A 15,902-nucleotide genomic window follows, 5' to 3' on the forward strand; every position below is an offset into this window, starting at 1 on the left:
AAAATGACACACTTAATATTAATTAAAACTGAAAAACCCCAAAGTGTCCCTAAACTTAACCACCAAAAATCAGTTTCCAGGCCTCATCCACGATCATCACTTACAGACCATGGTTGGACCCACGACCCGTGCTGGTGAAGCATGGGTTGGGGTTCAGAGACCTAGTTTCAAGGACCTGACCTACGGCCCCTCACCTACTATCGTGGACTGACCAACGGGGCATAGGTCCCCTCCGTTGGTCACTGTCCAGGCAGTTTCTAGGGGTCCTTCTCAAGGTCCCATGGTTGGTCATTGGGGGTCGTACCTTGACGTTCTAACACGAAATCCTTTATTTTTATGTATGGGGCGTTATATTCAAGACTCTAGCCCTCATGTTAAGCTCTAATTTAGCCTACTAATTTTTGGAGTGTTACAATAATAAAATATAATATAAAAAACTAAATCATAATAAATTAGACCCATAAAGATTGTTACGAAATCCCATATGAATTGGGTGAAATTGAATTAGAGATTTGAGTTTCTTTTGGGACTAGTGGATGAAAAAGATCGATTGGTGCATTCCCTCATACCTCGATAATCAAAGCCTCACCAAAGCAATAGGAAAGTGACCTTGGAGCTTGAAATCCTAGCTTTTCCCCTTTGAGATTGAGAGAGAATTGAAGAGGATGAACTTAGATGGGATTTGGAGTTTTGAGAGAATGAGAGGGTTTGGGTAGTTTTAGGACTTGAAAATCAGTTAGAAGAATTAGAAATAGGCTAGAAACAACGTAGTATAGGCCTTAAAAGGATAGGAAAAATACCCAAATATCCTTAACAAATAATTGTCGGACAGACCTACGATTGGGTTCTACGTTCTGTAGGGCATACTACATTTCGTCTTGTTAAACTTTATAACCTCGACTAGAGCCCAAGAGTCTGAACAAATCCTATGGGACCTCCCTACGGTTCGTTGTCTGGTCTACGGTCCGTAGACCTCACCTGTAGACTTCAAGTAACAAAAAATCACCTAAGTCCAAACATCATTCCACGAGTCCACTCTATGATCCGTAACACAAACAATGACCCGTAGGTCCTATACGTAGATCACAAATACATCAGATTCATTAAGTGCGGAACCACTCTATGAATGACTCCTACGACTCGTAGAGTCCACCCGTGATCCCTGGAACCAAATTTCCAAAATCTCTGGAGTCACTCTTCGGGCATCATCTACGACCCATAGTCCATTCGACGACTCGTCCAGTTAAATCGTAACTCATCATCAGAGACTTGACATTTTTCGAAATCTTGCCTAGTGTCTACGAGACCTATCCTATGACCCGTAGAGCATACTGCGACTGGTAGGTTGACCCATAAAACCAAGTACCTGCAACTTTTTTTTAACTTTTCCAACTCGAACTCAACTTTCGATTTTCGAGGTGTTACAATATAATAGATCACTTATATGTTATAATAGTTCGTAAATGATATATTTTTTTAAATAACAATTACTTAGAATTATTTAAATTTTCTCTAATTCGCATGGGTTAATTTACTAATAATAATAAAAAAAATTCGACCTTTCAAGTATATTTCAGATTTCAGATTAATGAGAAAAAATTAAAGAAAGAGGTACCATATTGGCATTAGGGGCGTGCTTCTAGGGCACGAATCGCAGTTGAATCCGTTCCGCCCAAGCTTCACATATTGGCATTAGGGGCCTGCCTCTAGGGCACGAATCGCAGTTGCATCCGTTCCGCCTAAACTTCATCTCGCTGCAAAAATCTTCATCTTTCGTCAATGGAGAAAAAATGTGAAAGAGAAGATATGAGTGCAATCGATACAGAAAGGATGAAAAACATGAAGAAGATGAGGGAGACATTGGTATATGATGCGTATTACTTACAAGCAGAAAACTATCTTAAACATGCGCAAATGGCCAGATCTAAACCCCGTGTTGACATGTTTCTGGATCAGTGCTGTCGTTTGAAAGAGGAGGACTCATATAGGTATATCTTTTATCTCTCATTCTTCTCCAAATATATATCCGAATCAGATCGCTACCCCTTGATTTTTGTGCTTTTTTCTTTCTTAGAATATATAGGTCTTCTCAGGCTTGCTTCTGATGATTGAGTCCATAATTTTTCCGTTTTTATGTTTACTGTAATGCATACCATTGTCAGGACCAGAACATCAGCTTTATGATTATCAACCTTCCACATATCTGACCTAAAAAATATGACATGTTACAGAATGATAGTCTTATTTTTCCACTCAAATAATTTTGGTAGTAGGTTGTCCTCCCCGATTTGTATTTGTTGGAGGTGTTTTTGAGTTCCAAATTAATACAATGAGATGGTTAGTTGAGTATCTTCATTTGAGCATATTTGTTTTTGAAATATGTGCAGGAGTCTATGGAATATGACTATAACACCATTGGGTCATGCCAAACAATACAGCTTTAAGGAAATCGAAGATATGACCGACAATTTTCAGCCGTACACGCTGATTAAATCTACCAAGTATGGGAGAATGTTCAGTTGCCCAACCAATGAAGCTATTACTATCAAAACATGGGATTTCTTTTGGCCAAATATCAATGCCTATTCTTACCATCCATCTAGATTTTGTGTATGTTAAATCATATATATATATGTTTTTTTTTGTTGGATTGGATCCTATTTCTCTCTCTTAACATTTTCTGCTAAGATACTTTAATAAAATTTGCAGAATGAGCTTGAAATACTGACAGATGATAATCCTCATGCATGTTTGATGAAGTTAAAGGGGTTCTGTTTTCAAAATATACTTGCAGTTGTGTATGATGAAACACCAATTCAATTTTTGTCGTACGTCATTTCTGGTATTTAAACTACTTAAAGAAAGCTTCATCTGCTATAGTTGAGGGCTACCAGGTTTACTAGTTTTATGTGCTTTAATTTTTACTTGTCATTTGTATTTGTTCCTTGAGATGGGGAAAGCTTTAGATGGGAGGATAGAATGAAGGTGGCAACTCAACTTGCAAGCCTCTTCACCTGGTTGCATGAGAAGCAATTTGCGATTGGTCGTATGGAGCCTTCTAGCATAATGATTGACAAGGTAACATCTAAACCTTATGGATCTCGATCCTTGTTGACATTTTACAAGTAACTGTTCAATAGGATTTGCAGGCTGGGCCATTGTAGTTGAATTTCACCAGAAAATTATATTATTATGCAAATAGGCTAAAACAAGTATTTAGGGAAGTTATGGTATAGAGGCACAAGGTTTACAAATTCTTTATGTTGCAAGCTCAAGGCCTAGGTATGATATTCTAGTACTTTCCAAATTCCTTTATTTGAACTCTCTGCTCATCCATTGCTTGCAGGACTTCAACATGAAAGTAATCGACTTTCCTTTCCTAGTTCGTGTTAGAGACATCCCTCATAATAATGCTCCTGAGGCTGCTAATGTTACTGAGACTTTAAAAGATGATGTTTACGCATTTGGTATTCTACTTTTGAGGTTGATTACCAATAACAAAAACATTGAAGGTCCATATCATTGTTGGATTCGGGAGGAGCTACAAGGTGGTAAAGGATCGATAGTGGATAAATCAGTTCTGCTAAATTGTGATGGTGTGCTCGCTTGTGGAATCACAAAACTAGCAACAGAATGTCTGGATGAGGATCCAAATGCACGCCCAGATATGAAGAATGTCTCTGACCGCTTGACCAATTTGGTAAGCAAAGCAACTTGAACCATGGAAGAGCAAATTTTATTGTTTTGTTAAGCCTGTTGTGAGACTTTATATGAATCATGTAGTTGATTAACTGGACATGTCTAGCGGATTACATGCATTAAGATTGTATGGTTCTGATTTGCTTGTTGGGGCACTTCCTTTGAGAGAAAAACTTAACAAAAACATGATGTTTAACAAAGAGATATATGGGACTAGCTCTGGCAAAGTGGATTATTTGGGTCACTGCATAAATATTGATATGTTTAGCTTTTAACCTATGTTGCTCAGACTCTTCAAAAATGTCATCTGGTGTGTTGGTTCATTCAAAAGTAGTGCATTTTTGTAGGATCCGACATGGGTGCAACTACATTTTTTGGAGCAACTTAGAACTTAACAACATTGTGTTCTTTAGTGCGCACCGGTCTTTATTACTTTATCTCCATTGCTTTGTGTGGATTTAATTGTCATTAATTTGAATCCTGTGTTTCTTTTTCTTTTGTATTTAATACCAAGTCTCTGCTTGCTGATTTCTACTAGTTAGAGGTTAATTATTCAGTCAAAAGACGTCTAGCAGAAATACACTCACCTGGTTATAAATGTGAACTTGTTGGCTATTCTTTTTGGATACAGATGTCCGAAATTGGTTTCGAGCAGCGTCAAGTTTGCGTTGCTATCAGCGAGAGACCAGGAGAACAGTTTGGACAAACAAGAATGATTAGTGTTCTCACCTTAGCATTAGCAGTTGGTGTCGTTGGATTCCTCTTGTTTAAGAAGCACTGATTATTCATTCTAACTGTTTAGAGATTTTTCACTTTATATGTAAGTGCATGCATACTCTGTATTATTTCTTGATGGTGAAAGACAAGTGATAGATTTGCATATGTTTTAGCCCACCTTTAAATTGGTGGTGTGGACATTTGTCCGAAGTTGGAAGTATAAAGTAAATGAGACTGTTAATTAAACAAAATATATAATAATATAAATGTGGAAGTCATGATTATTTTAGTAAAACATTAACTTTAAAATACTAATCATTTTTCATAGTCACACAAACATCAATATCTTATTTTAGACCACAAATTTTCTTTCGTTTTTAAATATTATGTTAAGTCAAATTACATCACATCAATTAAGACAGACAGTAATTTATTTATTTTTGCATTATGTAACTTAAGTTTTCCTTATTTTCATGACAGTTGAAACCAATAGTTTTTTTTAAAAAATTTTAAACTCCATATGCCAAAGATGATGGATATGATAAGGGGTAACAATATTTTTTCCAGCCAAGCAAAATCACATCAAAAAAATGAAGTTTATTAAGTAGAAAAGAGTCGTATTTTTCCTTGTACTCTTAGAAATGAGGGGGAAAAGAGTGAAATTAGGGCTTTAAGTAATCTAAGTCGAGGTGGGTGTGTTTGACGAGCACATGTGGCATTTAAGCACACACATGGATGTTTTTGTTAAACAGAAAGGCAAGTGTGGTCCAATAGTTAGACGGCGGGAAGGGCATTTTTGAGCCGAAATATAATTTAAGGGTATATTTAAGCTATTTCGAATAGTTTAAGGGTAGTTTTGACCCTTTTCCGTAGTCGTCTATGTGGAGGTGGGGTCTGTTTGGCGTGCACATGTGCCATCCATGTGGCGTCCATGTGGCATTTAACACACACATGGATATTTCTGTTAACTAGAAGGGTAGGTGTGGCCCAATAGTTTGACGGGAAGAGTATTTTTGAGCCGAAATATAATTTAAGGGTATTTTAAAGCTATTTCGAATAGTTTAAGGGTAATTTTGACCCTTTTCCGTATATTTTTATTATAATTAAAAGTTTACTTTCTATTTAATATATTATCCGACCCACTTAAATAAAATTCGACCCACCCAATTTGAAAACCCGCTAACCGTAACTCCATACCTGGCTCTATGGAGTACACGATCTCTATCTGGGTGTATATGTGAAATACATGAAGGAGTAGATAGACCAACAAATGACCATTGAAATGCCTAATGCAGTGTACATTGCTTTGGCAAGTGAGGCAGCATTTTGCCTATCTGTTTCAATTTCCTCTGAGCTTGAAGATCCCTTATGGATTGGCTTAAAATCTAAAATTTGTTGAGCTAAAGTACCAACTAGCAGAGGAGCAAATGATGCTAACAAGGTCTCGAAAACATCGATCCACAGTATAAATGCTCATTCCTGCAATAGAATTAGGATTAACGAGTTCTCAAATTGCGTGAGTCGAATTTTATTTAAGTGGGTTGGATGAAATATTAAATACAAAGTAAACTTTTAATTATAATAAAAATATATTTATGTCAAAAGTTGGATGATAAGGGTGAATATATCAAAAAAGCATGAGTAAGGATAAATATAAGGGAAACTTACGTGGTTAAGCAAACTTATACTACTTAATTACTCATTATAGCTATAGTTTGCTATAATTACCACTCACGACTAACATTATACATTAATTACGCAGGCTGACTTCGAGTTTGTATAATTTGTCATGTTTGTATATGTATGATTCGCCAGAATATACAAATACATATGTATAATATACAATTATCTAACCTATATACATATACAATTCACCTCTCTCCCACTCTCTGCCCTCTCTCGCTCGCCTCTCTCCTCCCTCTCCCAATCTTGCTTGCCATATATACAAATACATATGTATAATATACAATTATCTAACATATATACATATACAATTCACCTTTCTCCCACTCTTTGCCCCCTCTCTCCCAGTCTTGCTCGCCTCTCTCCTTCATATAACATGTAGCTACGAATTGTAATTATCAAACTATAGCTATGGAGAGTAATTAGGCTATTTTTGAGTGGCTATATGTGAAAGTTCCCCTAAATATAACCCTTTTTAAGAGTACAAAGACAAATATGACCCTCTTTCGTTAAATAAATTACTGGATCAAGAATGAATGACATAAATGCCTAGTATATATATATATATTTACTAATTTCTGATTCATAGCATTGCACGTGTACCTTGTCTCGATGAATATGAAATTCAAGAAATTACATAAATATTATATTGAAAGAAATTCTTCCTAAATGAAACAACAAAATATAGATGACAAAATTGTCTTAATAAATTAGAGGTGGTAACAGTAACTCATTACTAACTCAATTGAACACGTTAAAAAGTAATTTATGATGGGGGATATGAGCCAATATCTAAAAGAGAACCGTTGAATTGAATACTTCTAGCATTTCAAAAGCCTTGTGCATGACAAATAAAATTCAATTATCATTACAATAGCTATGAGTTTTTCCTGCCAATAACTGCTCCTTATTTTTACCATATATAGTTTTATATCCAAACTCAATATACACTAAATGTATTTAATGGACACATCAATACACTTTAATCAAATATATCATTTTGTACTAGGTTAAGCGCCTTGTGACTTCCTCTCTTCTTTCTCCCCCTTAACTCCCCTCAATCATGTACTAACTTTTCAACTGCATAACTTTTTGAATTGTGCAACTTTTTCATACCAGAAAGGAAATGTTGATTAATAAAATTAATTATGAATTAATAACTTTTTCAGCTTGTGAGGGGCATTTTGATAATCCAACTTTCAACAATGGGTTTCCCACTTTTAATAATAATAATAATATATATATATATATACCTTTCAATTGGGCAAATTCAATAATAATTACTGAACCTACAAGTTTACCCTCAACTTCTAAGTTAGTAACCAAATGTACCTTAATTGTAAAGAATTCAGGGAGAAGAGTTTCTCCACATTAGACAACGTTTTTGGAATTTTTTCATCGCATAATTTTAACTCCTCTAGTTTTAGCACTTTGCTACACAAAATACAAGAGAATGTACATAGTTCAATTAAAACATATTTAACTCTTTTATGTGTTGATCTTCTCAAGGCAAGAGAAGATGTTCTTGCATAATTGTAACACCTCAGATTCAAAAGGGTAGAATAGCAGCCTTCTTCAGGATCTGGTGTCAGTTTCGACGGAGCCACCTACGACCTGTGGACTGACACACGGATAGTAGGTCAGCTCCGTGGATGGCCAGCCCAAGTCCCCAATAATGTCAAGGTTTAGTACTTTTTCGATGGTTCACCAGAACGGTCCGTTGTTCAATGCACAAGTCGTAAATATGTTTCGTAGGTGAGTCCCAGACATAGAGAGATTTTGAGGTCAAGAGTTGGTACCTAAAACAGTGGTCCACAGTCTGTCGATGGACCCATTGGTCGTAGGTCTGGTCCATCGTTGAGGGTCTAGATTTACTGGAATCTAAATCCACTAACGGTCGACCAGTACGGTCCGTTGTTGGACTTACAGACCGAAGGTCTAGCCGTTGGTAGAGTCGGCAGTTATTTTCTTAGGGGGCTTTTGGATCTTTTTCTAACTATCCTAGCCTAATACTATGTCATTTTACCCTTCACCTAAAGCTCTATATAAGTATTTTTACCCCCAATTTTCCCAGTGGAAATCATTCTCTCAAATTCATAAAAGAAGAACAAGTCTGCCTCTCCAAAATATTTCTCTCTATAGAAAGCTTGAAGACGAAGGAGTCAACCTAGGGTTTTCAAGTCGAGCCTCTAATTCCACAATTGAAGGCAAGCTCTTGGCATTGGGGTATGATAGTTTTCATCCATGAATTCCTTTTCTCCATGGAGTTCCTAAATTCTCCAATTTACAGAGTTAGAAATCCCCAATTGAATTAGGATTTTTCTTACATGTCATGGGTTCCTTGCAATGCTGATTTATTTGAATGATTTATGAACTTTTATGCATTAATTGATAGAATCTCATGATTTTAACATGAACTGTGTATATGAGAGATCCTCTGAGCATGAAGATCCCTTATGCATTGGCTTAAAATCTAAAATTTGCTGAGCTAAAGTACCAAGTAGGAGAGGAGCAAATGATGCTAACAAGTTCTCGAAAATATCAATCCACAGTATAAATGCTCGTTCTTGTAATAAAATTAGGATTAACGAGTTTACAAATTGGGTGAGTCGAATTTTATTTAAGTGGATCGAATGAAATATTAAATAGAAAGTAAACTTTTAATTATAATTAAATATATTTGTGCCCAAAGTTGGATGACAAGAGCGAATATATCAGAAAAGTATGACTAAAGAAAAATATAACCCTATTCTAAGAGCACAAGGACAAATATGACCCTCTTTCGTCAAATAAATTACGGGATCAAGAATGAATGACATAAATGCCTAGTATATATATATATATATATATATATATATATATACTAATTTCTGGTTCAGAGCATTGCACGTGTACCTTGTCTCGATGAGTATGAAATTCAAGAAATTACATAAATATTATATTGAAAGGAATTCTCCCTAAATGAAACAACAAAATATAGATGACAAAATTGTCTTAATAAATTAGAGGTGGTAATAGTAAATCATTACTAACTCAATTGAACACGTCAAAAAGCAATTTATGATGGGGGATATGATCCAATAGCTAAAAGAGAATCGTTGAATTGAATACTTCTAGCATTTCAAAAGCCTTGTGCATGACAAATAAAATTCAATTACATTAACAATAGCTATGAGTTTTTCTTGCCAATAACTGCTCCTTGTTTTTACTATAGTCTGTATATCCAAACTTGATATACACAAAATGTATTTAATGGGCACGTATAGATACTTTAATAAAATATATCATTTTGTACTTAGTTAAGCGTCTTGTGACTTCCTCTCTTCTTTCTCCCCCTAACCTCCCCCCTCAATCGTGTATTAACTTTTTGAATTGTGCAACTTTTTCATACCAGAAATGAAATCTTGATTAATAAATTTTGATTATGAATTAATAACTTTTTCAGCTTGTGAGGGGCATATTAATAATCCAACTTTCAACAATGGGCTTGCCACCTTTAATAATATTAGTAATATTCTACATACCTTTCAATTGGGCACATCCAATAATAATGTACTGAACCTTCGAGTTTAGCCTCAACTTCTAAGTTAGTAACCATGCACCTTAATAGTAAAGAATTCAGGGAGAAGAGTTTATCCACATTAGACAACGTTTCTTGAATTTTTTTCATCGCATAATTTTAATTCCTCTAGTTTTAGCACTTTGCTACACAAAATACAAGAGAATGTACATAGTTCAATTGAAATATATTTAAATCTTTTATGTGTTGATTTTCTCAAGGCAAGAGAAGATGTTCTTGCATAATTGTAACACCTCAGATTCAAAAGGGTAGAATAGGAACCTTCTTCAAAATTTGGTGCCAGTTCTGACGGAGCCACCTACGGCCCGTGGACCGACACACAGGTAGTAGGTCATCTCCATGGATGGCTAGACCATGTCCCCAATAATGTCAAGTTTTAGTACTCTTTTGATGGTTCACCATGACGGTCCGTCGTTCAATGCACAAGCCGTAAATAGATTTCGTAGGTAAGTGATTGAAAGTGTTATCAAGGACACTTAATCCAGTTCTAAGCATCAACGATCGTTAGTCAGTACATAACCCAACTAAATGAGTTGGGGTCAAATTCCACAGGGAGTGGTCCGTGTTTAAGATTCAAAATTAAAGTGTAAACATACTCAAATCAGTCATAGGAATAGACATTTACGATTAAAAACACAATTCAAATTAGAGGGTGACACGAATTTCAAATAACAAGGGGTTTTGGTTTTAATTATCAACTACAACAGCAACAAATAATGCGAAATAACAAATATTGAGACAGGTTCTTGGGATGTGATTCGATTATAGGCTAATGTAGACAAATGGGTAATTACAACTGTTAGAAAATAGATGTACATCAATGAATAGGCTAGACTATAGAGGATGTAAACTTTCTCTCGAACAATCTACCCCAAATCAAGTTGGTTTCTCTCGAACACCAACAAGCAAGCAAAATAAGAACAACCTACGCCTTAGTCCATTCACTCTCTCGAGCTGAGTGTGTGGAAAAGGGTTTAGGATTCACTCTCTCGAGTTGAACCCATGACAACCCAATACCCACAAACCATCAATCAATAATCTTGGTTTTAAAACCTCTCTCTCGAGCAAGCCAAAAACGCGAAGGTAGAATTGCATTTGCAACTACAATTCTTTATATTACACCACAATTAATGATTGAAATCACTTCTAAACAACATTTAAACTAACAATTAGCAATACCCATAAGCTAAATCAACCTATAATCACATAATCACACTCCAAGAATTGGAGTTTTAGCTAGACATCATAAAAAAGATAAAAAATCGTTACCAAATTATGTTTCCATCAACTGGGTAAGATTAATTTCGTCTTTACAAAGATCCAAATTGAAGCATCTCAAAGACCCACTTCCAATTTCTCAAAAATGGAAAACTTCAATTCTTCAAAGCCAAGGAAAACTTGTCTCAATACTCAGAGTTCAAACTAATGATTCCAAAATTGATTGAAAGATATGATAAAAAAATCCTAAACTTAATGTTCAAAAACGTATTTATAGTCGCCAAAAATATGCTACGAAGGGCCACTCGGCGTAGTAAGTCGGGCACGCCGATCAACTCGGTGATCCGCCCTTTGGTCAGTTCCATCACCTTTTTGCTTTGGCCTTCAACATCCTCAAGTTTTGTAACTTTGGGTGATCCAACATTGTATCGCGGAACCACTCGGCGATATGCCAACTGCTCCTTTCTCTTGCCAACTTGATTTTCTCTTTCAAGGCTTGGCACACTGGAGCTTTAAGCGGTCAAGAGGCCATTCGACGACTCGCCAAAGGGACTCGGCGATCACTATGCCTTCATTTCTTCGTTCTTTCAGCTCACTTTGTTCCTTTTTACAAATTAGTGTCAATGCTTTGTTCCTCAATCCATATACCTTGAAATCAAGGATTTTTTATCAGTTATTGACACAAAATAAGCATTTGAGGACACTAAATCTATCCAAATAAAGCCCTAAATGAATTCAAATCTCAGACTCATCAGTAAGTCCCAGACTTAGAGAGATTTTGATGTCAAGAGTTGGGACATACGGCCGTGGTCCACAGTCTTCCGATGGACCCACTGGTCGTTGGTTTGATCCGTCGTTGGGGGTCCATATTTAGTGGTTTTTGAATCCACTAGAGGTCGACCAGTACGGTCCGTTGTTGGACCTATGGACTGAAGGTATAACCATTGGTAGAGTCGGCAATTATTTTATTAGGGGCCTTTTGGGTCTTTTCTAATTATTCTAGCCTAATAATATGTCATTTTACCCTTCACCTAAAGCCTTATATAAGTATTTTTACCCCCAAATATCCTCAATGGAAATCATTCTCTCAAATTCCTAAAAGAAGAACAAGTCTTCCTCTCCAAAATATTTTTCTCTCTAGAAAGCTTGAAGAAGGAGTCAACCTAGGGTTTCAAGTCAAGCCTCCAATTCCACCATTGAAGGCAAGCTCTTGGCATTGAGGTATGATAGTTTTCATCCATGGAGCCCTTTCCTCCGTGGAGTTCCTAAATTCTCAAATTTTCCAAGTTAGAAATCCCCAATTGAGTTAGGCTTTTTCTTCCATGTCATGGGTTCCTTCCAATGTTGATTTATTTGAATGATTTATGAACTTTTATGCATGAATTGATAGAATCTCATGATTTTAAGATGAACGGTGTACACGAGAGATCCTTTCACAACACAACAACAACATATACTTCATTTTTCAAAGCATCCTTAAAACATTTACATCAATTCCATGAGAACATGCATAATTTCATAAACTTATCTTTCATAGTCCAAAACCCATATTTTATCACCATGATTTGGAAAACCTGGGGTATGCATGGGTTCATGGGGATTCATCTTAAAATCATGGAATATAACTCAATTTATGCATAGAAGATAATAATTCAATCAAATAAATCAACATAAGAGGAACCAATTACATGGAAGAAAAACCCTAACTCAATTGGGAATTTCTATCTTCATAAATTGGAGAATTTGGGAACTCCATGGAGGAAAGGGCTCCATGGATGAAAATCATCATACCTTAATGAAAAAATCTTTACTTCAATGGATTATTAGGAGACTTGAATTGAAACCCTAGGTTGAATCCTTCTTCTTTAAGCTTTCTAGAGAGAGAAGTATTTTGGAGAGGAGCACTTGTTCTTGTCTTAGAAATTTGAGTGAATGATTTGATTCGGAAGACTTCGGGGTTAAAAATGCTTATATAGGTTTCTAATAGAGGGTAAAACGACATAGTATTAGGCTAGAATAATTAGGAAAAGACCCAAAATCCCCTCTTAAAATAACTGCTGACTCCTGTTGACGGCACGAACGATGGACCCATGCACGGTCCCTGGGTCCACCTATGGGCCGTACATGCCCAGTCGTGAGTCTCCACTTTTGGTTCTAAATCTCACTAAGTCTGGGACTCACCTACGAGACCAACTTACAATTTGTGCCTGGGTCGATGGACCGTCCTGGTGAACTGTTGGAAAAGTACTAGAACTTGATAAATTTAGAAAATTCTTAATTGCTGACCACGCCACCACCTACATGCCGTCGTCCCACCTATGGGCCATGGGTGGTGTCGTCTGTGCTGGCACCTAGTCCGTGAAAAACTGAAATTTCCTATCTTTTTGAATTCGAGGTGTTAGAGATGTGACGTTTAATGGATCACAAAATTCTCTAATTTGAATCTCCTCAGCATAACATTAGTATAAATTATTCCGATGTCTACGTGTGAACTTAAAATGAGAATATAGCTAAGATAGACATTTTAAAATCAGGTTATGATTAATCGATCTGGAATATATGATTTTGAGCATAGTTTTATTCAGCTATAATTTCGTTCTGTCAACCATTAAATGTTCTGTGCAATGGTTATTATATATTTTTTCCAATATATATAATATAGGATTGCAACAGCTTTTTGTTGTGGAATAATTTTGGTAAGATTAGAGGATCTAGTTTGCCTAGTTCTTACCTATTTGGGATGGTCAGGTAATGTATAATATTTTAAATTAAATTAAATTAATAAATTACTACATACATGCTATAAAATAGCTTTAATAAGCTTATGTTGAAGCAGATTTTGTTATTTTTCTTGGTGATTGATAGTTTTCTTCTTTTTATATATCATTTTTAATTTTCTTTGCAATATCAAGTTAGGTCTGTAATTTAGTTCTTCTTTTTATGTTTGATCATGCTAGTCACAGTTGATTATGATAAATTTAGCATGTTGCATAAACACTAAAATGCTTATTTAAATTTTAAAATTTGGGAAAATGTTTTGAATCAATCAATATTTAAGTAAGCTATTTAATTTTCCTATTTATCCGTTTCTTTCTCACCAAATTCTTCTACTGCCTATATACAGAATAGGTAATATCAAATAACTAGTGTTAACATGTGGTTTCATTTCACATAATGAAAGGGCCTAATAGTATCTTCAAAACACGCTAAATTATTAAACCGTGAAATTGTCCATCATATGTATAAGTGTCTTATCCCCCTCCATTTTTCCACAATCTTGCTACCACCTCTTTCAATCCAAAAGATCAGTTGTATTCTATGTAATTGTTAGTAATGGAGTCAACAATATTAATTTATTTATAGTATTTTAGGTTACTAGTTTTTTGACACGTGCGTTGCACATGATTACAAATTCCAAAAATATATGTTATAGTAAATAATATTCCTTATTTAAGCGAAGATTTGAATAATAAGCTTAGCAAAAAATAATATTGCAGATTCTTTTGTGAATGTTCAACGTGGATCGTCATATATATCTCTTATTCACACAAACTTATGAAGATGGTCAATTAAAAATTTTATTAGTTAAATGCAATAATGTATATATTTATTTCAATTTGATAAGGTCCAGTCATGTAATTAGTCTTATCTTACTAATATTACCTTATAGACAATATTTGCTTTGTATTTTTCTTGTCATCTAACCAGATGTGTTTTGCATGTGTTTTCCACGTTAAATTTTTTAGATGTCATATGAACATAAAAAGAACTCTGAACATTTTAAAATAATATATTTTCAAGTTAGAAGATCTTGTTGACTTGATAATACATTTGTGACATATATAATAGTTTAATTTAAATACAAATAACTACCCAAATATAAATATATATATTTGCATTAATGAAAATAATATCATAAAATTAATTATGAAATAAATAATAAAAATCAAACTAATACAAACTTCAACTGGCGTTATTACAAGTCATATGAACTTTTCTTCGTCAAAAATACTATAATATTAATAAATAGTATATAAGTAAAACAAAATGTCAATGTTTATATAGTAATAACTATTTTGAAGCAAGCTTCATGAGAGTCTAAATCACATAAGTAGCATACATAAAGAAAGTCATTCTTTTGTCTTAAGCATCAAAACAAATCGTGACAATTCTCTAAATTTTTGAAAAGATATTCAGAACATATATCTACATCACAAGAGAAATTGTTAACAAAGACAAATGAATTTAGAGTACATCATGTTAACTTCATACATTGGAACATTACATACTCATGTATATATTAAGCAAAAAAATAATTATTATATCATCAAAATTATTTTCCTCAAGTACTCAAGGTTATAGAATTTACCTTCTTAGGATAGAACGACTTACTTCATCAGAATAGTGGTACCTCATATTCCGCTAATTCGAACTCACTCAACGACAATAAATCACACAAAAAAATTAAAATGCAAGAAGAAGAAGAGTAGGAGATTAAAAAAATTGTGGTTGAAAAATGAGAGGAAGTCCCTCTATTTATAGTCAACAAAGGCTAGCATGAACAAATGTTTTTTGTGTCTTATCTGAAAAGTCATGACCTTTTTGAAAAGTCACAACCCTTTGGAAAAGTCACAACGTATTAAAAAAGTCACAACTCTTTGGAAAAGTCACAACTTATTGAAAAAGTCACAACTCTTTGGAAAAGCCATAACTCATCGAAAAATCACAACCCTTCGAAAAAAGTCACAACTTATCGAAAAAGTCACAACTCATAGAAAAGCCACAACCTAAGTTAGGGATATTATAGTAATTTAACATTCAAGTTAGGAGTTCATGCTTTTAAGGTAACTAGATAGATTCACTGCACGTGCGTTGCACGTGTAGGTTAAGTCCTGAGATCTCTATACATGAGATATTTTATCTTTTTATGTATATTTTAGGTTTTCAACATATGAATATGTATTTAATATTGCACTACGTCATACTAAGTGAATGACCAATCTAT

At 34.7% G+C, this 15,902-nt stretch overlaps 1 protein-coding gene across 1 annotated transcript; it reads left to right on the forward strand.

The window, feature by feature from the left end:
• Nucleotides 1-1,591: 1,591 nt before the first annotated feature.
• Nucleotides 1,592-4,581, forward strand: LOC102584240 (protein NSP-INTERACTING KINASE 3-like). Its single transcript, XM_006343418.2, has 6 exons — nucleotides 1,592-1,988; nucleotides 2,388-2,610; nucleotides 2,710-2,842; nucleotides 2,951-3,078; nucleotides 3,347-3,700; nucleotides 4,331-4,581. Exons 1-6 carry the CDS (start codon nucleotides 1,780-1,782, stop codon nucleotides 4,478-4,480), a joined length of 1,197 nt encoding a protein of 398 aa, XP_006343480.1. The 5' UTR covers nucleotides 1,592-1,779; the 3' UTR covers nucleotides 4,481-4,581.
• Nucleotides 4,582-15,902: the final 11,321 nt, after the last annotated feature.

Source organism: Solanum tuberosum, unplaced genomic scaffold (assembly GCF_000226075.1).
Source record: "Solanum tuberosum cultivar DM 1-3 516 R44 unplaced genomic scaffold, SolTub_3.0 scf00046, whole genome shotgun sequence".
Lineage (NCBI taxonomy): Eukaryota > Viridiplantae > Streptophyta > Magnoliopsida > Solanales > Solanaceae > Solanum > Solanum tuberosum.